The sequence below is a fragment of the Phoxinus phoxinus genome (assembly GCF_949152265.1).
Source record: "Phoxinus phoxinus genome assembly, chromosome: 6".
Lineage (NCBI taxonomy): Eukaryota > Metazoa > Chordata > Actinopteri > Cypriniformes > Leuciscidae > Phoxinus > Phoxinus phoxinus.
Window position 1 is genome coordinate 18314109 of NC_136881.1, and position 26302 is coordinate 18340410.

Genomic DNA, 26302 nt, shown 5'->3' on the forward strand with positions numbered 1-26302 from the left:
AACTCCATGTCCTCCGCAGAATATATATTTTTCTTCAGTGCCGTGTCAGGCGGTTTCATCTGTGTGAGAAGATGTAAATATGTTATTGTAAGCCATAGTGTGTGCCTCCCTCTGTTTTAACAGCATGCAAATCTGGGTCACATTTTGGTGTGTGGGTATAGACAGGCTGATACCTAGGCCTGGTATCCTGTTTCCATGTTTGGGAGATGTTTTATAAAGAGAATAAAAAATGCAATTGCTGGTATTGTTAACCAGATTTTTGTGGTTTTTAAGTGGAATATAGCCTTGTTTAAACACTGATTCTCATTGAGATTTCTTGCACTTCTTGATTTAGGTGAATTATAAAATGTTGTCCTTAAACAACCTCTCTGACCTGATCAGGTGAGCATCATTCATTATATTCAGTGGTTTGCTTCAAGCTAGTACTAGCAAATACTCAGGCGAAACCTCTTATGTGAGAATCTGCACTTGAGGCCAAATGAAGGGTCTTGAACCTGGAGAGTTTGAGAGGTTATGGGTTGTTCCTCGGACAGACGCCAAGACAACGAGCCTGTCTGTAAAGGTTAAACATTACTTGAGCTTACAAAGAGATTCCTCACCTGTCATCTGAGCGTAATCTCTTGTGCTCGGCGGATTTATACAGAATAATTCCTAAGGGCTGCCCACCTTTGTGCAGTTGGCAGAAAATGCTATAGGGATGAGTCATAAAATGTTGCACTCTATCACATAAAGGATTTTGCATTTAAGAGAAAGAGTTTACCTTAATACCTCATATTTTGTTCATGTTGTCATTGACGTCATCAGAGTTTATAAAAAAAATAAACTCCAACAATTAGTCTACCAAACACTCTTAATTCTACTTATTACAGTATTGAATTGATTAAATACAACAGCTCTGCCTATACAATTAATAATCGTAAAGACTATTTCATAATTACATGTTGACAGTTAATTATTTTTAATATTTCAATATTTAAGACCTTTCCTTGAAATTTGGGTCATGCAATCTAAATGGTAATGCATGAGTAAATTTGCCACATAGCTGAATGATGCACTTTGTTAAAATGAATATAAAAAAATTATACACTTTACAATAAGGATTCTGCATAAAATTTTAATTCTATATTTGAAAGAGCATTTTCTCTACTTTTACCTACATAACTACATTGCCAATATGTGTGACATTGCTGCGTGGAATACTGCATCTGATAATGCAAAACTCTTAACTTGACCTGCAACTTCAAGTGTGTAGAATGAACCAGAATAACCGGAATGATGCCAGCAGTGAATCTCTCTGGTCTCATTATTGTATCTCACCACCAAAAATATCCGGTAACACTTTTTTCGATAGTCCACTTTAGACATTCTACTAACTATACTTAACTTTGCAACTACATGTCAACTAACTGTCATTAGATTATTAGTACTGTCTGCTTAATTTGCTAACACTTTATTTTGTTGGTCCCCCAACAGACATTCTACTGACTATAAGTAACTTGGCAACTACAAGTCAATTTATTCTCCTAACCCGAACCCTAACACCTAACCCTAACCTACCAGTCCACTGTCAGTCTACTAATACTCTAATGAGAGTTAGTTGACATGTAGTTGAAAAGTTACTTATAGTTAGTAGAATGTCTAAAGTGGACTATCGCAATAAAGTGTTACCAAATATTCTTTACAGAAAAAAAAAGCAATATCAGCATTTCACATTTTGCTAAAAAACACACAAACAAAAAAACATGAGGCATGCAGTAAGAAGTACATTAGTATCACATTCATAGTAGCCCTATTTGATATGTGGCAGTTGTGCCAGAATGACAGGAATTTTAATTCTGTAGAAATCACAAGCGCTTTCCCTGGAGTTTTGTGAGTTGAAAAGATTTAATGACAAAGCAAACAATCAACTTCTAATTCAAAACATTTTATTTTTTGTTTTACTTGTAGAGTATGTAATATGTGTATTGTTTGGAGCTGATTGTTCTGTGGATCTCTTCTGAAATTGCCTGGCCTAATAATGATGATAATAATATAAACTTTGTTTTGTTTACATCTCTGTGGTCACACTTTAGATTAGGGTCCAATTCTCATTAACTAACTATTAGCTAAGACTTTTGCCTCAGTAAACTCATAATTACTGCTTATAGTTAGTAAGATAGTTGTAGTTTAAGTATTGGGTAGGATTAAGGGATGTAGAATAAAGTCATGCAGAATAAGGCATTAATATGTGCTTTATAATAAACCTAGTAAAATACATGCTAATAAGTTACTTTAATAGAATTGGACTCTAAACTAAGGTGTTACCATTTCTTTTACACAGACTACTAACCTTTACCTATGATATGCTTGACATGTTGGCATATACTATGTTGATCTCTGCTGCCTGCAAATAACCAATGGAGTTGTGTAATCTGTCCAAACCGACAAGCAAGATGGAGTAAAACTTAACTAATATATTTTTTCAAAGTGTCTCCTAAAAGCATGTTGATAGCATTTTTTGTAAATGATTTAAAACATTGTCAGAAATATTTTACTAGAAAATTGTTCTGCACAAGTATCAATGCGAACAGAACTTTGTTTTTTCAAATGGTTCAAGAGGCGATCCATTGATGAATTATGTAAATCAGAGCTTTGTCATTATAAGCCATGCAAAAGCCTCTGACACCCCCCTCACTCTTCAGGTGAAAAATTGAACCCCATAAACTTCTGTACGTAAAGTCACTGTTTGTGTCAAGTGTAAAATACTTTATAAACTCTGTTCCTTATTGTTCATCTGTGTTATAAATTAGATCACAATCTCATAATTATTATTTCATCTAAAAAAACTAAAACAAACATGTGGTATTGACCTATGATTTATATCCACGTCATTACTTTTTTTCCAGTAATATCATTGTTATTTTACAAATATCCTACCTGTAATTTGATTAGGAAAAGAACCTATAGTGGAGAGGACAGACAAATAGCGTGTTATTATATGTTAGCATAGCTGAAGGCTATAACCCTGATGCTGCTGACAGTATTTGTGTTGATTTTCTCTTAGTGCTCCTCATGCTTGCTGTGTTTAGAATAATAGACATGACTAATTGCTCAGGCGTTCAGTGTATAACATGGCCACTCATTTGCTCCTGCCACGGTCCGTGTGTATCTCAGTGCGTGTTCAGCACTTTACAAGCTGGTAAATTCAGCAGATTCTGGAGATCTTGCACATTTTGTTGTTACTTGATCTTGAAGTAATAATGACCGTTAGGCTCAATGGGTTTAACATGGCTTTAACATATGAATTTAATCAGGTTGGTTTTAGAAGTGTAGCAGAATAGTCTCATTCAGATGTTGTGCTTCAGAACTAGAGCCAAGCTTTATATGCAGAAACTGCCCTTGTAAATATAATCTAGGCTACTCTATATTCAGAGCTATAGGCTACTCTGAAATAATATTTCATATGGAATAAATATACAATTAATCACATAAATAAAACATCAAATGTATTCTATACACTACTGGTCAAAAGTTCAAATAATTCCAACTAATGGGAAAAATGGTGGGAATTCCATTTTTGGAATCATTACTATTTTTTTATGTTTTTAAATGAAGTCAATTTTTTTTCCACAAAGGCAGCATTTATTTGTTTAAAAAATACAGTAAAACAGTTTAAAAGAACTGTTTTCTATTTTAATATATTTTAAAATGTAGTTTATTCCTATTCCATTTTAATATGAACAGACATTTATTAACACGGATAGTGTACATCACATTATTACTAGGCTGCAGATATTTATTTGTTTGTTTGTCTATTTATTTACCCATCGTGTGTTATGCATAAGTGTAGTCATGGTTGTAAGTGTGTATTTGTGTACATCAACATGTATACTGTTTGCATTTAGCCCGAGCCTTGTCAGTGGCAATGCAAACTCCTAGTGCCGGTTGACTGGTTCTCAGGCCTGGCCAGTTTACATAACTGAAGCAGAATGCTGGCTCTCTCTGCTAACGTTCACTCTTTATGACTCTCCACAAGGCAGCCACCTGTCTGTATTGTGACGGCCAATCAGCACTGCTCTGTGTACTGTACATTCGCATTAGAATTATTCAGTAAAAAAATATATAAATTGAACAACCAGTCTGAAAAGATTTTCAGTTGAAAGTTTTTCATTAAAGTCACCCCGAAGAAGGAAGCATTTTACTGTGCATTTCCATTACAAACTTTTCAGTGGAGTTGTTATTCAGCACACATAGGCCCTATATATTCTGTTTTTGGGACTTATGACTGCTCTAAAACTATGTTCAGACTGAAGATAAATATAGCCTAAATCCGATATATATATTTTTGCTCATGACTCAGATCTGTTTTTCTCATGACAGTGTGAACCGCACAAACCACATGAAATCTGATATTTTCAATTCCGATTTGCGCCCCTTCCATATGTGATCCTAAATCCGATACAGATCAGACCACAGTCTGAACAGTCATGTTGGAATACATCTCTCTCAAGATATCTCACAATGCTGCGCTAATTTGCTAAATGCTGCTCAGATTTGACAGATTTTCGCTTACTTTAACGTCCTCCATATTTAAATGCATATGACATTGTGCATAGTGACGTCTTTTTATTGTACTTTTGTGTATGCAGGTCAGTACAGGATCAAGATCTGTTCACACAGGAATCTGATGTAGGCCACATTTAAAACAACAATGTGAACAGCTATACAAAATATATCAGATTTAAATCGGAATTGAGCGCTAAGGCTCGCAGTGTGAACGTAGCCCAAGTCATCTCTTGAAATATTGTCTTCCGATGAAGTTTTTTTTTTTCCCCAACACTGAACAAATTTCAACTGAATAATTACTACCGGTATATTGTATATGATATACTTTATTGTGTACTGATTGTCTATTTAGAGCTGCTTTACAGCAAAATATAATTCTATCTGCATCGTTGAATCGTTATTTTCCTGTTTGTCATTGTAAAGCCGCTTTGAAGCTTGTATTGAATAAAGCGCTATATAAATAAAGGTGACTTGGCCTAAAGTACCTACTCGCTATATTTGCTCTAAATGTAAAGAGATAGTAATTAAACAGCCTGAAAGCATCAAGAACAAACCTCTGCAAACCTCTCTTCAGTGTGCAACAATGTGCATCACTTTCATGGCTTTGAGTTGGCTCCAAGTGTCTGCAGAAATGTTGGAAAAGTACTTTGGTGGCCAACATCTCACTATATGCTCTCAGACACATCTAGACTTCTGTTGGCTCAAACGCTCATTCTCTTTCCCCCTGCCTGCTTCTGAATGGGTTGCTCAATCCAGTTGTATTGTGAGTGTGAAGGTTCAATGTTCTCCATGGAATGTTCTCTCTCATTAGCGAAACTGGTTGTCTAGGAGGACAGATGCGACCACACCTCGCTGGGACGCGAAGATGAAAAGTTCCAGTCGTCAACCTTGAGATCTATTTCTTTTGTTTATTTGCCATTCATGGATATTGTTTCAAATGACAGAGTGGTGATTGAAATTGACTCCGTTCAACCGTTGGAAACCATAGGACTGATTTTTTTAGAATGTAATCCAGATATGTGTATGTGTGTATATCCCTATGCTTTATGAGTTCATGCATGATGTCAAGTGTTCTGAACACCCAAAGCTCTACGTCTCTCATGAATGTCATTCAATGTCTAATCTTTCAACTCCAGCAGATTTAGTTAAGTGTTGGCAGGATTTTGGCTGTTTAACATGTTGAACCTTTTAATATAACAAACATGGTTTTGAAATCTTATTAAAACATCTTGAGCTTAACAAATAAAAAATTAAGGAAGAGAACATGTCAGCAGAAGAATCCCGATATTACCGCTGAAGAGGAATGGATTATCTATCTATCTATCTATCTATCTATCTATCTATCTATCTATCTATCTATCTATCTATCTATCTATCTATCTATCTATCTATCTATCTATCTATCTATCTATCTATCTATCTATCTATCTATCTATCTATCTATCTATCTATCTATCTATCTATCCATCCATCCATCCATCCATCCATCCATCTATCTATCTATCTATCTAATATATCTATCATCAATTCTTTCAAAGTGAAAGAGAGAGGGAGATGGTTGGCATTCGGGGATACCTGACAAAGACAAAGAAAGAAAAAAATTGCATGGTATGCAGTTCTTTTCCAATGCCACCTGCATGTCTGTTACTGCAGGATTTGTATCTCCTCAATCACTGACAATACTGGATTACCTGTTCTTAAAGCAAAGAGCCAACGCAAGCCACATCTTGTGCACAAGTATTCAAGCTCTCACACACTTGATTTTCTTTGCTTTGTGGGATGGATTTTCCCTATTATTACTGGCAGTAGTCTGATATTACACTAATTTCCTGCTCTTTAAACGCTGATTAACCATTCTCGAATGCTTGCCGTTCATTTTTTAAAAACTAAAACCTTGATCTCCAGAAACCAGTTCTAGGAAATACTCACAGCAGCAAACAATAAAAGAACAAAAATGCCTTTTCTCTGTGGTTCAGACCCGACTACGATTCACAACTTTGGTCGACTTTTGGTTCAGTGGTTGGGTGAAAAGGTGTGTTATTGTCCTAGAGAGACAGGCTCACCCTGGATAGGGAAGCACTTTGACAATCAGACTAATCTCTATCAATAAACAACTCCCATCGCCTTGGGTCACACTACAGCAGGTGCATTCTGGGTTTAGAATCGCATGATCTGTCTACGGGACTTTCTTTGAACACAATTTTATATTGCAAACACTTATGAGTTATTCACCAATTTTGACCAGACTGCTCCTTTATGTTCTATGTCCTTTAAAAAATGGTTGCTTTTTGATTATTTTAGTTTAAAATCATCATAAAAAGGCAATATATCCATTAGCATTACCAAGCCATGACATGTCATTCCCATTCCCTCTTCGGTTTACAGAAATAATAAAGTAAACACTTATCACGTTGCAGTGTGATCGAAACGTTATTTGATTGCAAACAAACACAACAAAAAACAAATACCATTGTTCATGCTTTTACCTGTAAATAAAGCAGTAAATTGGTCAATAATTATTTATTTTTTTGTTCTTATGCTTATTTGTGGCTGGCCCATGGCATGTCAAAGTATAATGTGTATATGGCTTCATTTGCATATACTAGTATATTTGCACAACAAATGGTGCCTTCACTGAGCTGTTTTGCATGGTGTGTGCCTGCGTCTTTAGCTGACACTGAGGGTGAACGGCTGCTTTGTTTTTTCTGAAGCTGCACCCAAATATGTGTCCACCTGTCAGTCATCTCCCCACTGTATTTATGTCGATCACATTATGTGTGTTGTGTATGCATTACATGTGAAATTAAGTTAAAGTGGTTTAGTGCCTGGAATATTTGGAGAATATTTTCAAGAGCATTAAAGCAATAAAGGATAAATTATTTTTGGTATATATTGCATTTAAAAGTTGCCATGGGTAAGTAAGATTAATCAGTAAGAATTTTTTTTTTTTTTTTAAGAAATTAATACTTTTATTCAGCATCTATTAAATTGAACAAGAATGACAGAAATATTTTGTAACAATGTAAAAGTTTTTACTATTTCAAACAAGTGCTGTTTTATCTTTCTATTAATTAAAGAATCCTGAAAAAAGTATCATGATTATGTTGTTTGTTACTTCAGCACCAAATCAGCATAATACAATGATTTCTGAAGGATCTCGCCACACTGAGACTGGAGTAATGATACTGAAAACAGGAATTAATTACATTAGATCAAATAAAATGGAAAACAGTAAAAAAACAAACAATATATATATATATACAGCGGGTGAAATAAGTATTGAATACATTACCATTTTTCGCAGTAAATATATTTCCAAAGGTGCTATTGACATGAAATTTTCACCAGAAACAACCCAAGTAATCCATACATACAAAGAAACCAAAACAAATAAGTTCGGAAATTAAGTTATGTGTAATAATGTGAAATGATGACACAGAGAAAAAGTATTGAACACATGATGCAGACTTGATGCAGACATGAATGCATGAACACTGTTTCTGATGCAGAAAAGTTAGTTCATGCAACCATGACCTCGAGACTAGATTACTGTAATGCTCTATTAGCTGGTTGTCCTGCATCCTCAGTAAACAAGCTACAGTTAGTCAAAAATGCAGCTGCTAGAGTTTTTACTATAGGTCAAGAAAATATGACCATATAACACCAATTTTATCATCTCTACAGTGGTTACCTATTAAGTTCCGTATCAATTACAAAGTATTACTGACCTATAAAGCCCTAAATGGTTTAGCTCCTGTGTATTTAAGGGATCTTCTATCGCCCTACAATCCATCGCGCTCTTTAAGATCGCTAAATTCGAGGCTTCTGGATATCTAAGTCCACTAAAGGAGGGAGGGCGTTTTCGCATCTAGCTCCTAAACTTTGGAATAGCCTTCATGATATTGTCCGAGGTTCAGACTCGCTCTCCCAGTTTAAAACTAGATTAAAGACGCATCTCTTTAGCCAAGCATTCACATAATGCATCTCATACCTTTTATACTACAGTTAAATCAGATCAAATGCATTCATATTATGAACAGCAGCTACGCTAATTATTTCCCATCTGCCTTTTTTGTTGTTATCTCGGGACGCCAGCTCCAGTTATGTATCCAGCCTCTCATGGAGACTTCAGATGCCCCAACGCCTGTGAAGAGACGACCCAACGCCGGCGATATGTTATGCCCTAAATTAATACATGATTAACTAACTCTATTTTTCTATGTAAATTTCTGAAATGCATTTTCTGTAAAGCTGCTTTGAAACAATATGTATTGTGAAAAGCGCTACAAATAAATTTGAATTGAATCGAATTGAACATGAAGAAAGGGAGGTGCAAAAAGGCATGGGAAGCCAAGATAACAGCTGAAAACTATCAGTAATTAAAAAGCAATCCAGCCCCCTGTCAGTGCAAATATCAGCTGGTTCAGTCCCAACTGATGGCCTACAAAAAGGTCTCATTGCCAAGGTGTCACACAAGACACATCTCATGATGGGTAAAAGCAAAGAGATAATGCAAAACATAATGATGGCATTGGTTATATGTGTATTTCTAAGCTTCTGAATGTTCCAGTGAGCACTGTTGGGGCCATAATACGGAAGTGGAAAGACAATCATTTCAACATGAATTTGCCTCGACCAGGTGCTCCTCGCAAGATGTCTGACAGAGGAGTGAAAAGAATAATCAGAAGAGATACATTTTTCTATATAATGTGTTGCACTTTTTTAAATTATATTTTAAGTAAAAAATACATATTCAAATATTTATGAATATTTGTTAATTTATACCTTCAAAAAATAAATATAATTATATTTATACATTCTTGTAGTGGAATATTGGGGACGAATTCTCTCCCCTGTTTTGATCAGACCCTTATCTAAATTCCTGCAAAAATTGAGACACAGGATTGGACATTAGTTCGTAAAATAGGCTCCAGGCCCACTTTGAGAGCATTGGAGCAGACAGGTACACTTTACCAGACACAATATTCAGCGAGGTTTCTCTGTCTTACACCCACACACATTCCTGCTGCCACTTCTGGCCTTCACCCTTATCGCATGCTTTTTGTCTTCCAATTTAACTCTTACCTGGCACTCTGTGGGGTTTTCTGATCAAACTCTTTAGATTATTTATTCTTTGAGTAACTAGAGGACATATTTACATTCTGTCTTTTTGTTTTAGTTTAGGCCAATTTTACTACCACAGAAATAGGCTACTTCTGTTAATAAAACAAATAATAATTATCAGGCAATAAAATAAAAAAGGTGATTAAGTCATCGTTATTAAAATATTTATTTAGTACGATTGTTTCCAACAAACTTTAGTCTAAACTACTATTGAATAGGCGCATCGGTGCACTGCGGCTCTAACAGTCATGTTAGCACACCTGAGCTTGTTGCAGTCTGACCTGTCTTACCGCCTCATTTGTCATCTCCAATCACAAGCTCTTTTGAGGGGAGCTGAAAGACAAGGAATTAACAGCCCATGCTTGGCGATGAGAGCTCAACCTGCCGTTCAAAAGAGAAAGTATGTGAGAACACCAGCAAGTTGAACATGTAAGAACACAGGCAAACACACTCTCCTCTGCCAGTACCCTGTGAAGAGTGACTCATGCTTGCATCAAATATTTCTGACATTTAGGCAATGATTAGCGACGCAATGTGATGACATATTTTGAAGTCACAACACTGATTGGATGTCTTTGGCCATGTTAAGGAGAAATTTTAGATCATGACTACTACATTGTCATTACTAGATAATATACTCTTTAAAATCAGGTGAAATTTTTTGTGATTACAATTTTAGTGATTACAGCCTTTTGCTACTCTAAAAAATGCTGGGTTGTTTCAATCCAATCTTGGGTAAAATATGGACAAACCCAAACGTTGGGTTAAAAATGTAATGTAAAAATTTAACCCAATGGCTGGGTTTGTCCATATTTTACCCAAAATTGGGTTGAAACAACCCAGCATTTTTTAGAGTGTAAGCACAAGTCATGTCGTAATTTCAATTTTAGTTCAATTGACAGATGCTTTGCCAAAGCAGTTTTGCACAAACGTAACATTGGAGACAAGTGTAAAATATTGGAAACACTTAACAATAAGGTTCTATTTGTTAACATTAGCTAAGTGTTGTGACCCAGTTTAGTCTAATGCAGTACACATAATTTTTTGTTTTAATAGATATAGAATAGAAAAGAAAGTGTTAGTAGCCTATTAATGGATCAAGTGTTGCTGAAAAAGATGTGAAAGATGAACAAAGATTAATCAATTCTGTAACAAATGGAACACATTATATAATGTTAATAATGAGCTATTAGAAACACTTTACAATAAGGTTCATTAGTTAACATAATGTATTAACTAACATGAACTAACCATCAGCAATACATTTGTTACTGTATTTGTTTATCTTTGTTAATGTTAGTTAATAAAAATGAAGCAGTTCATTGTTTGTTAATGTTAGTTCACAGTGCATTAATACATGTTAACAATATTTTAATAAAGTATTAGTAAATGTTGAAATTAACAAATATTAATAAATCCTGCATAAGTGCAGGTCATGCTCACTAATGTAGTTAACTAATGTTAACTAATGAACATTATTGTAAAGCGTTACCTAAATAACTTTTGGCAGGACAGATTAGTTTGCTAACTAATTGAAATGGATATCTTTTAATTTAAATAATGTATATGATATATTGTATATAGAAATATAAAAAAAAAATATATATATATATACATGGCATATTTATGTATTTGACACACAGACTAATAGCCATTGTCCCAGGCAACATTGAATAAAACCTTATGTATATAATATATGACCCTATGTCTTAGAAAATCAATATTTCATATTCAGGGTGATCCTTTGTTTCATGGTGGGGTCCTGATCATCCTGATGGGGTTTATTTTGTGAAAAACAACAACCTTATACACAATTTCAGACATGAAATACAAGTAAATGTATAAATATGTACTTTCATTCACAGTATGCACAACACACTCTGTTAGTCTTTGGTGTGTTTGCCGACACGCAGTGAGTCTGGGAACAGGATAAATGTTTACATTGTGGCTGTGCAAGAGTGAAGCTTGCTGGATGGTTTGTGTTCATGGAGGGGTGGGGTGGAGTATAGGGTGGATGTGATATGCCTCACTGACTGTAAGTACAGTTGTGAGATGAAGTGACACATCCCTGGCGTGCCAGTATCTGGGCGGGACACATGGAGGTGGAAAATATTGGCGGGAGAGAAGCAGTTGAATGCTTTTTGTCAGAGCTATTAATATCTTAAGATCCCAGTGAATGGGTGCCAAAAATGGAAACTCATCAAAAATAAAAATATGAAAATCACCACAATTTGGGATTTTTCTTAAAATACTAAAGTGTTATCAGTAGCATTCCTTTTGTAAATCATCCTCAGTAAGAAATTACTACCGGTAGTTCATTTTAACAGATTTTTCCAACATGCGTTCCAGTTTCCACATGGTACATTTTACCAAAAAGATACAATTTAATGTAGATGGTGTCAAATAATAAATTGAAATATGTCATTTTGACCTCAGTTGGCACATAAAGAAAAGTGTATTGTGAAAAATCATTCATTTGGACAGATACAAAAAATACTCAGTCTATTGTGGCAGTACTGGTTTTCAAACAAAATACACACACTCCAAGTGCACCCTTAATCTGTTGTATTTATTGTAGTTGCACAGTTTTTTTTTGTGTGTGCTCAATACAAGCCTATTCATTCAGATGAGTCATGAAAATTCATGCTAAAAAAGGAGTTGATATGTAGTGCTTTACGACTAAACACTCCACCAGCACTTCAATAAATATCCAGTGTCTATTTTATATCTAATGGTAAATGCTTCAACACTGATTCAAAAGTAACACATGGTACTATAGTTACATGACTATACACAAAAAGGAAATAAAACACAATAATGACTGTACATACCTCATTGAGGATAACAACACAATTGAAAAATATTGGTATTTCCTGACAATACAAACTACGCTTGTTTTTTTATATATATATATATATATATATATAAAGGGGATCTTAGATTTAATAATAATACCACATTTAATAATAAAATAATAAACACCACATTTTTTTTAGAACATACTTCTGTTTGTGGAAACTTTTGACCAAATTATACATCATTTACAATCAGAAATTGCTTTATATCAGCCATCTTCAGCCTTTTTTTTTCCAGCCAAAATCAGCCTTTTTTTGCGATGTTAAAATACTTTCTCTTATTCCAGTTTAATATGACAAGGTGCAACAACCATTTGTTGATCAATTCCCCCAAACAGTGCAAACACTGTTGCACTTTTAAATTCAGGCCAGGACTGTGCGGTTTTCTGATCAGTGTCATATGGGGAGTACCTGTCATTTCTTTACAATTCATTGCCATTACTTGCACAGAAAAAAACCGCACACTTCACCATCAAAAAAGATATGAAAGAAAAGATGAAATGCACAGTTTCATGGGTTCTGATAACATACACTCAGGCATATTTATAGTCATATATATATGTACACACGCACACATTACTTCATAAAACAATTTTATGTTGCCTTTTAGTGACCAGTTTAACATCTATGGAATGTGATATGGAAAGTTTGAAAAGGCCCACAGGATTCATGGACCATACAGATTGTTAAATGACCGATGAATGACACACTGTAACACAACAAATAAATTATTCTCTTAACAATCTTTGTCTTTTTTTTTTCTTTGTTGCTAAATATGAATCTATTTAAATAGTCAAATCTACCACCACTTAAAGGCTAAAATTTGTTTTAGGACATTAAACAAACAGTGGAACATTTCACGCTATGAATAGGAAAGATGTTACAGTATACAGATGTTACAGTTTGTTTTACAATTATTGCAATTTCGAAGAAAATAAATATGTAAATGTTTAATACTTCAATTCAACCATTATCCTTCAAATAACGTTTCATTAATACTTTATGCTAATAACTTAATACCAAAATAATGTGTTGTCTTCTTTTATTGGAAATATTTTATTTTTTAAAAGGGTGTGGATAAATGTTTTGTTGCAAATGGAAACAGGCAAAAAAAAAACATAACGTCCGAACATACAGGAGGCATAGCAGCAGGCAATGCAGAGGTCTGATCAACCTCAAGAAAGATAAAATAAATCAATATTACAATAAAGTGGTGGCATTCCAAGTCAGGGAATAATATTTACGAAAGGGCACTCGAAGTTTTCATTGCTTATTTCCTATGCGCAAATACCATAACCAAGCTTTTTGTGCTGTTTGTTTTGGTTATTTTCTCCTCTTGCAGAAGTGGTTTGATTGGTCAGGTCATGATTAGGGAACATGCATAAGACTTAGTGGGGCAAAGCTACCAGGATATCTACGTAGTTGACAGGGAAGAAGCCAGAGTGCTCATTGACCTTTCCTTCATACCAGTTGTCGTCAATCTTGCTGGTTAAGGTGATGATGTCGCCTTCCTTGAAGCCTAGCTCACCCTCATTTTCAGCGTCAAAATCATAAAGTGCCCGACAGCAGGGGTGGTCCATTGGAGCTGAAACGGGTAAAAAACAAAATAAAATCTTTACAGCACAGAAAATGAAATCCTGCATATCATAGATTGAATTATTTTAGTGGCTTACCTGGTGACCTAGAAGGGCCACTGAGTCCAATATTCCCATTGTGGTTCTCACTTAAATCCACGGAGGTGCGAGGTTTGGGGACATACTCTCTTCTTGGCTTACAAGAAGCCTCTCTTATTCTGCCAAAATAAATAAATCCGTAAATACGTCTGTATAATAAACTAGGCCTGATAATTTGTATCATTTGTGACAAGACAATGTGATAAAATGAAAAATAAACGGATTACCACAAAATTAACATCTATTAACCATAACGCATACTTAATTTTTACACAATACATTTTCCTCCGAGCAAGCCTAAATGCAAAGCATGGTTTTGCGTATTTTACAGACTTACCATCCCCAGTTGTTACGACAGACATCATAACGTGCTTTACCAAAGCACACTTATCATGAACAGGTGGAGTCATTCACACAGGATATTTTGTGTTCAAATACAGATGGAGTATCTAAACGTGTCAAAACTACTTTTAACTTCAAATACTGAAATGCCTATGTGCGATCAGTCATTATAGAAAATACAATTTAACATGACAGATCACGGTTGTTATGTTGTGTATTTACAGTTTTTTTTTTTTTCATCGCTTGCACTTTAAAAGTAATTCCTGTGTTAATGGTTCCACTGATGATTCACTATATGAATAAAAGCCTAAATTTAACCTAAATGTAATTTTCATTTTTGGGTGAACTATCCCTTTAAGAATAGATGCCTGTAATCGCATAGTTTTTTTGTGGGAAGAGAGGTTCCATTTAAATGTTTAGACTAGATTTCCGAGGAGTTTTGTACTGTGTGGTTTGTTCTACAACACAAACCTGTCCTCTATCTTGGTGGACAGCTGCTGAAGGATCTCTGCGGCCTGTCTGTGGTAGTTCACCTGAGCTTGGACCAAAGCAGAAAGCTGACTCACTTGTTCAATCTGCAGAAACAAAGTTAGAACATCAACAACTATTACACGTGAAATTCCTCAAAGATTGCATATGGCAGGTCAAGACTAGTAAACAATGGCTATATTTACATGCACCCTTATAAATGCAGTACAGTGAAGTACTGCGAGCTCATGTAAACAATACCGTGATTATGATTACGTTCATATTTGGAGTAACCATAAATCACAGTAAAATATGTGGAGTGCTGCGGCTTTAATCGGACTATGCGCTCATGCATGGGTTCGAAAACATGCTGGAACAGAAGAAGCCACACTTCTTGGCATCATGCACATTGATGCTCAGAAATGTGCCAATTCTGACCATCAAAATCAATAAAACACATGATGTCCATGTTGTGTAAAGCTATAGGAATAAACTCCCCAGAAGTGTGGCTTCTGCAAAATGAGGGAGACCATGTACCCTAGAACTGGTGAACAGGTCCGTGAACGCTGGGAGGGCTTGAAGGCTGCCTATTTTAAAGCAAAAACATCACAACTCTTAGCAAATAATCTAAATATGACATGTATCATGTAAACGGGATTGAAAAGGTTTTACGCATGTCATGTTAACATCTTAATTCTTACTTTGATTATTGGTAATAATCAGACTATTAACCATGTAAACATAGCCATTGTGTAAAATGCACTGATAGATGAAAACAAGTGAATCCAGTGATGTATTGCTTCAGAATAAAAGGAAAGATTCATTGGATATAGTATATGGCACAAGAAGGACAGATAATGGAGGCATTAAATGAATGGTGAACAAGGGCAGGCCACAGATCTTACATCACTCTCCAGAAGGTTAAACATGCTTTGTTCGGCAATATCCTTTGAGTCATCAAACTTCTCCAGGGCTTGTTTGATCTCATCTTCTGTGACTTTTCCTTGTCTTTTCTTCTTATAGTCAAAGTCCAACCGTCGCCCTTCCAGCTTCTTCAGGTGATGCTGTCACACACAGAAAAAGAGTTGAAAATTGCACTGATCAGTTACTGACCTCTAGTGGGATTTCAAAGCATTGCCTCCATCAATGGTTGGGACTTCAAAGCTATTTCAAATATTACTACAAAATATTCTCACTGAGATGAATTATTTAGAAGTACATTTAAAATCACACCAATTCTGAAAGTTGAATTCTCAACAGATGCGTATTCAAAATCGATAAAAACAGTGACTGATAAGAGTTAATCAGTGGTATTTTAAAGAGGTGATACTCAGGGGAGAATATTAACAATAAAATTCTGAGTTACACTTAAAATATTGTTAGTACAGTTAGTAAAATCCAAATACAGTCATTATTATTTTTTTATGTCCATTTTTGTTCCTCTTCTCTGATCTGAGAAGTAAATGGCCCATTGCTTGCTGATGTGTGTGAAATGAGATTCAGCACTTTCCAGAATAGTCTTAACCAGCCCCATCCCTCATTCAACAACCTCTTTGGCCTCGCTTACACCTGGTATTAAGATGCGTTTTGGACGATGTACACGGGTCTAAAACGTTTTGCCCTTGTCCACTTTCAACTACTTCGAGGACTCTAAAGGGACAAGACCACAAATGCGGAGATATCACTAAATAGCCAATTCACTGTCTGATTCATTTGTTAACATCCTTACTGTGATTGGATGTAACACTGTGTAACCGGGTTACACTGGATTGTTGGAGGTTAGTGAATAAGATGCAGGTTTTTACACTGAAATATCGCATGCAAAAGGAACAACTGTGAATTTGCCAAAATTTACAAAAAAAAAGTTAGAAAATTGGAGGAATTAAATGTTTCTCACTGCAAGACTTCCTGTAATCTCAAAGGTAGTGGTTTTGGAGGGTTTCAATGCAATAATGTATTGTATCTCACCTGGATCTCTTTTAAGTCTTTATCATGGATATTCTGCAAGGGATCAATGAAGTTCTGCTTGACTTCCATGTCTAGAGCATCTTTAACTTCACCCAGCTCTCGCATGGCATCTCCAACATCGATCAGAGCCACACCTGTAAAACACAAGGGTATGCTATATGTATATTTTAAGGGGAAAAAACATAAAGACTCAATATAGACATCAATGTACTGAATGAAGAATTTATCTGGTTATAGTAAATTACAGATTACTTTTTCACTTGGTTTTAAAATTTGCAGAGACAAACAATTATGGCGATTTCTTAAACAAACCTCATATTTTGAATCACCTCCTTTATCAAAACACTTGATAAAAGTGCTGGTCAGTTTTTAAAACACTCTTTTCATTTTCCAGAGCATATGGTCAAATGTTATTTAAACACATGCACTTATAAATGTTAAGGTAACATTTTATTGTTACCTTAATTGTAACATATCACCAATCTTTCCTGCTAATTGGAACACAATTTACATTTTAATATGCAGCAAACCGTCACTATGCACCATTCAGTGATTACAGTTTTAATTTGATTGCCAATTAAATGTAATTTAACTGTGTGCAAGCAAGCAGTGTGCACAAGAAACTAAATTGCTCACATTACAAGTGCTTGGAATGTAGGCAGATTATTTTATTATAAAGGGTAATACAATGCATCTAGTTGTTGCTTTGCTTCAAGCTGCTCTCTCTCAATGCGTGCTACAGAAGCTGTCTCTTTTACATCCCAGACAGCTTCATTTATTATAATGGGAATGTTCTGATTTGTCGTGCTGCATTGTCCATTTGCAGTGCAGCCAGCCACAAAAGCAGAACTACATTGTCAAAACATTTTGGAATATGGTTGCGGGCCATTGGTAACCTTGTCATGGGCTAGATCTGGCTTGCTGGCAAGTATACAGTGATTTCAGACAACCATATTAAACACCCACAAGCTTGCATTCATCAACACATTTGAAAACTAAAGAGCATGAACAATAAAAATGTTTGTGCTGATGCTGAGTCACGTCAGTTTTTGTGGGTTGCATTTAAACAATATGAATTCGGAATAGCATACTTGTCACTCACTACTACTTCTGCCATATGATTTGGGGCATACTTCTAGGGTGTAATAATGGCTACTTTCATATAAGTTTGTGTGTGTGTGTGTGTGTGTGTGTCATCAGCTACAGATAAAGCCACAATAGTCTGCAGAGCTAACTTGTCAATCCATCTTTATGGGTGATGCTACAGTATGAGCAACAAACAGATGTACTCTGACCAACGAGGGGACAGTTTTATTTGCATGTGACTTGTATAAGCACATTATGGTATGCTTTGAAAGGTTGTCGTGTGAAAGCAAACTGAAATAAGAATAAAATGTAACATTATAACAATTTAAAACACTTTTTCAGAACAAAGCAAACGGGTCTGAATGCATCGAGTTGAACTGTGTTTGCATTTTGAAATTCAGATTTTCTGTTATCAATCTGTGGTGCAATGGTTTAAACATCTAAATACTACCACATTTTTTCTTTATGATTGATAAATCCATTCAGTCATGGATTTTGCTCTTTACACACCAACAGAAGAATGATGCATATTTTATAGTTTAATCTAGTTTGCAAACTAAGTAACCATGTAGTCAAAAGAGCTTGTTGATGAACGCAAAAATAGAACTCATTATTTTGGAATAATGCTATTTGCATTGTGTGTGTTTATACTGCGCAATGTATGGGATAGCTGCCCACAAAGCTAACGGCTCTTACATTGTGTATGTTTATAACAAAGCAAGCATTACCAAAGCAGGAATCCTCCCCGAGTTCCCTGCCAAACTTTTGCATGGACTCTCCCAGGATGACTTCAGTCTGTATGTAGCCGGGACCTTTATCTCCTCCACGGATTTTAGACATGGAGCTCATCATACTCATCTTGGCACGAGTTGCTACAAAAACAATCCACAAAACAGATGTACATGAATTACATTTTTATTTTCTAAACTAGGGATTTACAATGAAAAAAAATATAAAAAAGATCAGCATTTACCTGGATTGGGTTGCAGGTACTCCGTTGTCTTGGTCATAATGTCCATCACTGCCCTTGTGGTGGTGTCAACTTTCTATAGTACAGTAAAGATGAGAACATACAAGAATAGAACAGAAAGAAAACAATTTAGACATGAATGAATTAAACATTCCACATATTTCAAAAGCAGTGTTTGGTATCACATACTGTATCAGCTAGATGCCCAAAAGCCCCCATAAGCTGCTCATTCATTCATTCATTCCATTTTTAACCATCCTTGTAAGAGATAATCTAAAATACACATTTATAAACTCACTCAAAATATTCACACTTAGACTATAATTTTGAGTCAACAGATGACCTAATTAAACCTTCCAAAATTAGAATTCTAATAAACAAGCACATGCTCACTGCCATGCTTCTTGAAAGAGAATCATAACTCTCGCTGGAGGAAACTTACCTTTTCCATTTCCGTAAAGTCATAATCTAATTTAGTTCCTTCTGCCCCTCCGACCCGCTCACTAACTCTCTGCAAAATAAAACACATTTTTTTTCAATTAATTCTGAATTCGGTCATAAAATGTACATTTAATTTATTTTTCCTTTAAATTTTCCATAGACCTCCTAGCTTGAAAACCTCTGCTCTGTATGACATATAGGCTACTGTACTTGTAATCCTGTTTGGACCATAGCCTTAGCATATTTAACTTGTACTCTGATGCAACATGATGCAAATTAGAAAGAAATCAGAAACTTTAATTCATAGAGGTTATTGTAGCATATCCAGTAAAATGTATTCATAAAATCAGACCAGACTCCAATAAATAAAAGGCGTTTCTTGCGTCAGTTGTCTAATGCAGTGGTTCCCAACCCTGCCTCTGGATAACCTTTTTTGATACACCTATTTCAGGGTCTTGTTGTCTACTAATGAGGCGATGAGTTGATCCAGGAACATGGTTGGTGTAGTAATAGGGAAACCACAATTCAATGACACGTGTATTGCTTCTTGACCACATTTGAAACATTAGTACGAGGGGACAGAATGTTCACCAGAATAATAATAATAATAATAATACAAAAAACCTGCACCAAAAACAGTTCTGTAGCGGTCCTGTAATTCAAACAGCAAAGCATGCAAGCAACATCGAGGTCATGGGTTTCATTCTCAGGGAATGCATGTAAATGATGAAATACATTGAATGTAATGCAAATTGAAGAGGTTTTAAGTCAAACCTTTTGTCATGAGTCCAAGTCTCAAATCCTTTTTAGTAAAAGGACAATTAATTGTATGTACAGTATACATATTTTAAATATATTTAATAAAAAAATGCTAAGAGCAAATATATCAAGATTGATCCTTTTCATATTTAATACCTTGTACTTTTAAAATAAATAATTTATTTACTATCCTCCAAGTTGGCACAGAAGGAACTGTGGAAGTTATAGGCTAGTCTTTATTTTTAAAGTGCTTGCTCAACAGGACAACATTTTTCCTTGTAAACCAAGTCAAGACTTCAGTGGGACTCGAGTCGAAGGATGCGTGTCTCAATCAGCACATCATGTACATGAATTTGGGGACTGGTAAAGACAGTAAGGAGTCAGACCCTGGCTCACAACACATAGGGACACGGATGGTGACATGACAACACCCTCATTGTACCAACTCACAACTAGTATTTATGAACAACAGCAGAACGGATCCAACTTTTTTTTTTATAGATTATAAAGTACATTATGATAAATACCTTGATTGTTACATATACCTGCATCATTTCGGTCGTAAATTTAAATGTATTATGTTAGCTAGCTTATGTTCAGTACCTGTCTAGCAATGTATGTTTATATTTAAATATAATAAAATAACGGTTTGTTTTTTCAAAACCTCCATTGTGTCATTGTGTTGTGAGTTGGCTTATGTGATTTATGTTTTGCGCATTAGAACTTCCGTTATAGGAAGTGAGCATCGATGCTTCCTGGATCATGATGTATTGTGGGACTTTTTAGGGAGCAAACATTTCAGTGCAAAACAAGGACTTTTGTTTTAGGCCTACTCAACTATGGAGCTGATTGAGATGCACCAGAAGTCTCACTGCAAATATTGAGGCTTGAGTCTAAGACATATTCAGTTCTAATGGCACCATAGACTAACAAGGTGTTGGTTCGAACCAAAATTACATAAATGCAAAACATTATTAGTATTACATGTGATTACTGTAGTAATATAACAATAGCTCCTCACCAGAAAGGCAATTCTTACTAACCCAATTCAATACTAAAAATAAACAATATTTACTTATAATTATATTATTTAGATATAAAAATATATGATATCAATTATTTAAGTTCTGCTGTACCTTGTCATGTGGAAATGAAACCATTACCAATGTAGTACTTCAATTAAGAGCATTATGCATTTAAGCATTTAGCCTACTTTCTGAAGACTTCTACAAACACACTAAGTCAAATTAAAGACTTGGCTTTTCTGCCAAAGGTTTCTCTTTGCCAAAGACTTTACACAGAGCTACATACTTAATAAAAACCCTTTCTCCCTCAAGATTGAGCTGTCACTGAGTTAAGAAGATTTGAAGGAAAAGATACTAATAAATCCCATGGGATTGGAACAAAATGGCTGCCAAGGATGGTGGTGATAACATGTTTTAGAATAACTCAAATTAGTCAATTTAGTACCGAGGCTCCAATAAGGAAGATCTCATACCAATGAAATATTACAATAAAAGTGAATTATTGCAATACAAGTAGGCTACTTAAGGAATAGTACTTTATCAGAATCCCTCATTCCCATCATTCTCTAAAGCAGGGGTGTACAATCCCACTCCTGGAGCCACTGTTCTGTAGAGTTCAGCTTCAACCCAAATTAAACACACCTGAACCAGCTATTCAAGGTCTTAGGCCTGGGACACATAGACAATTTTAACAACATTTTTAAACCGTGGAAGACCACAGGCATAAGGGCCATTATAATAAATGTTAAAGGGAAACAATCTTATTATAACTCATTTTAGTAAAATAATAATTCTGGAATTACCCATGATTAATTGACAGCTGAAAATATGGATGCAGTACTAGGCCTAGATTCAGCAGCATCAACATTACAAACTGATATGGCCTGCTGAGGAGGATGATGATGATGGATGATGACAGGATACATGCATTGAATACACAGAAATGTTCTTAACACACCAGCCTAATGGTGCACAGCTTAAGCAATCATGATTCATTTATTTAACATGTATGTGTGAATTAAAAGTACCATTTAGCCAACGAGAATGTTTCTGAGCCAAATGAAGATAAAGATGTGTTCTGGCGACTGCCGTGTTTATTGAACCAATCAGATTAGAGTAAAACGAGAGTCAGCTAGAAGCTAATTTGATTGGCTACATGATAAAGGTGGACCCGCCCTCCTCTTCATGCTTGCAAAACTCAAGGAGTGAGAGAATGGTGCCAAAACTGTAAGCGCAATTAAAAGAAAGACGCAACTGTACAAATCGGGTTATTTCGAAGAACTTGTTTGCCCCATGCACACAAGTCATTCAGACATTTGCAATATTAAATTTTTTTTACACAAAGGTTGGTTTTACGTGATCAATCTGTTTTGCAGTTCCTGACTTGCAAATGGCTGTTTACAGGTCAGCAATGCTTTTGGCCGTATTTGTGCACAAAAAAAAAAAAAACTTACCAAAAGTGTAAGCGTGGAAGAGATACAAGAGAATACAGATCCTATTTATTTTGCATTAGCATGAAGCTGCAGCTTCACAATATATGAATTACACTTACGAATTACAGTAAAATGCTGCAAATATTTTTTTCTTACACTTGAAAGGCACTTTACACCTTTACAAATCTTCTCTTGTGCATGCAAATTGAATTTACGCTTGCAAACGTATGTACACTTTCACAAATCTTACCCTGCGCATGCGATTCTTTATGGCATAATATTACCTTATTAGGGAGCCAATGTAGAGTAGACAGAACCGGGCTAATATGGTCATACTTCCTGTTTTTGGTAAGAACTCGAGCTGCTGCATTTTGGACTAGCTGTAGTTTGTTTATTAAGCGTGCTGGGCAACCTAAGCATTACAATAATCTAGCCTTGAGGTCATGAACGCATTAACTAATTGTTCTGCATTTTCATTGAGAGCATATGACATAATTTAGATGAAAAAAAAAAGCGGTTTTACATATACTAGACACGTGACTTTCAAATAAAAGATTGGTATCAAAGAGCACACCCAGGTTCCTAACCGACGACGAAGACTTAATAGAGCAGCCATCAAGTGTTAGACAGTATTCTAGGTTATTACGTGAGGAAGTTTTTTGTCCAATAATTAGAATCTCTGTTTTCTCAGAATTAAGTAGGAAATTGCTAGTCATCCAGTTTTTTATATCAGCTATGCATTCCATACATTTTGTGAATTAGTTTCGTCAGGGCGTGAAGAAATCTTTAGAAGCTGACAATCATCTAAGTAAATTACCAAACATGTTTGATATTTACGACTTGGAATCGTGCAGGCTCCGACATGATCGGGAGCAGTAAAACAATCAAAATGACAGCACACAATTGAGGATTTTTTGGACAAGAAGTCGTTTTTGACAAGCCTTGAACTGGGCCCTGCCTCCCCGATCGCTAGAGGGTGCAAATCGGGCGCAAAATCTTCAAGTGTGTGGCCAGCCTAAGCATTCTAGAAATTTCCAGGAAGGTGTGTGGAAGCAAGTTTGAGCTAAAGTCTGCAGGACAGTGGCCCTCCAGGACAGAGTTTAGACAAACCTGCTCTAAAGTAAACTACAAAATGAGAGAAATGAGAGTGAGAAAAATGCTTAAAATGCATCTAAATACAAAGTGCCGAGCTAAATCATAGAGTAATAGAGGAATACTTAGAGTTATATTACTATGACAAGTTGTCAGAGGAAAGATGAATGTGAAGCCCAGTGGAAACCGTGGAACAAATTCAGCAAAATAAAGTAATACAAGTATGGAACAAACTATGGGTGAACAACTTTTAACTTGACATGGTGTAATAAAAATGCTCATGCTGTAAGGTGCAAACAAAATATAAATTTGGACATAGATTAACAATTACTGGTCTACAGCTGTGCATAATAGCTCACATAGAAATTACATGAATAAAAGTATAAACAAAAGTAATAATAAAAAGAAAGATATTGAATATTGTGCAACTACATGTATGGTGCTATTAAAATAGCCTGGTTCTACCAGACTCTCGTTTATTTCATTTGTACATAGAGTCTGGCCTCTCTCCATTGACAGGCGTTAACTTCATTGTAGGCGGGTCCTCTGTTGAAGTTTAAAACTATTGGATCTGCCCAGAGCCACTCTGGATCTGCCATAACCAATCGCTAACGCTTGGTCGTGACGTATGACGACTCAAACTAGCGTACGACCTCAACGTCATCGTTCTCAGCCACTCCCTCGGTTCGCTGATTGGACTGGTTAAAAATTGACTGGAGAAAACCCAAGAATACATCCCAGATGTAGTTCTGAAGGAAAATGAAAATTGAGCGGAAACGCGTAGGAGGGCGGAGCCAGGCTACTATTAAAACACCTTAAAAGCAATTTCTTACAACTCAGTGAAAGGAATGCTTCGCTTTAACTACAGCAAATAAACATTCCAAATTGCAAACAAAATAAAAAAGATTGATTCAGCAGCGGTGAAGTTAACTTTAAAATATAAGATGATCTTTCATTTGGGTAAAACTTGTTAATGGCTTTCTCGTTAAGATCTGGCGATGGACCGACAAGTGGACGGATGGATTCAATTGAGAGCACAGTGAGGGTGTTTAATCTCTGATGACCCATGGCATTTCATTAAAAAGAAATTAAATCAAGATACAGATGGTTGACATCACCATATCATTCTCATATTTAAAGTGATTACTAGCCTACATTTCCTAATTCATCATAGCATGGAGAGTAATTGTTGAAAGCCATTGAAAATAAATGTTGATTACCTAATAAAATGCAGTCATTGTTTTTATAAAAATGTATTTGATAAATGCTGATTATCATTCATCTATATAGAAATACACCAATTATCTCCATGTACACTAGTACACTCTATGAAGCATGTAAACATACTGTATACAGAATACAAGCTTAACACTAGAACGGCCATGACGGTCATTTTGACCGTTTTGAATTTTATATCTGCAATAACTAAAAAAAATCCTGCTGGTTCCTGACTTTTTAAAAGTCTCTGTATTCTCATTTAAAATGTTTTTCATATAAATTACACGAGACAAAAAAACAAATGAACATATTTACCTATTTCGGCCATAGATGGTCATATTTATTGACCGCACTGAATTTCGCGGTATTCTTTTGTTACATTTCCCGCAGTTGATCTTGGTCTCTCTTACAGTCAACAGAAAGCTCAGAAGCGATCCTGAGTGTTTGCATATATGCTAATTTCTACAAACAAAAAGTATATTAGATAAAATTTGCTGATCAGAAATAGGCTAATAATACCCGACTACTCATGCAAACATGAAACATGATGCTTAGACCTGATAAAACGTAAAAGTGACAGGGAAATCATTGAGTCAGAGGCTCTAGGGAAAGAGCAAAAGCAGAGCGATAACAGGCACTCCATCTAGCAACTGTACCAACTTGACTTGATTAAAGAACAAAACCCTGCCATCACAGTAGTTACATCCATCCATCCATCCATCCATCCAAACCAGTAGGAGTCCCTCTGACCTTTTTAAGTGTATTTTACCTATTGGGTCACCAACATTTTTGTATCAATTGAAATGTCTCCTTTAATAAAGTAAAAAAAAAAAAATGACATGCATATTTTCTTTATATTATAAATTATCTTGTTTTATCAGTTGACACCATCTCTTTAGTTATGTCCCTCATGGCCTTCTATGAAAGTGTACTTGGGATTTGAATAATACAATTAGAAAAAAGACCATACATGTTGCCATTCCCATGAATATATATGTGATTTTTGCTGTTAATGTTTTTTTTTTCCCAATGTGATTTTATTGAATAATCATGAATTTACTTAATTTAGATCCGTACCTCAGTAATCCCTCAACCCCGTTACACAAATCATTCTCCCCCATAAACATAATGAACAGATTCTTATGTGACATCAATAACAGGAAGTCTTCTGAACAACATTGTGTAGACACAGGCCAGTTACCACCTTCTTATACAACTATAGCTTATTTAGAATTGTGATATTGTGGTATTGTGGTTGACAAGCTCAACGACTCAACCTCGTTACATCAAATAAAGATAGAAT

The 26302-nt window shown here is 35.4% G+C and overlaps 1 protein-coding gene across 1 annotated transcript in view; it reads right to left on the bottom strand.

Annotated features, from left to right (window-relative positions):
- Positions 1–11428: 11428 nt before the first annotated feature.
- Positions 11429–26302, bottom strand: part of sh3gl2a (SH3 domain containing GRB2 like 2a, endophilin A1) — a 30277-nt gene continuing 15403 nt past the window's right edge. The window contains exons 2-9 of the mRNA XM_079615460.1: positions 19474–19542; positions 19035–19107; positions 18790–18933; positions 16976–17109; positions 15913–16071; positions 15011–15114; positions 14198–14316; positions 11429–14109 (exon numbers count right to left, since the gene is read on the bottom strand). Coding sequence (XP_079471586.1) covers positions 13913–14109; positions 14198–14316; positions 15011–15114; positions 15913–16071; positions 16976–17109; positions 18790–18933; positions 19035–19107; positions 19474–19542 — 999 coding nt within the window. The 3' untranslated portion in view covers positions 11429–13912. The remainder of the gene's footprint in view (positions 14110–14197; positions 14317–15010; positions 15115–15912; positions 16072–16975; positions 17110–18789; positions 18934–19034; positions 19108–19473; positions 19543–26302) is intronic.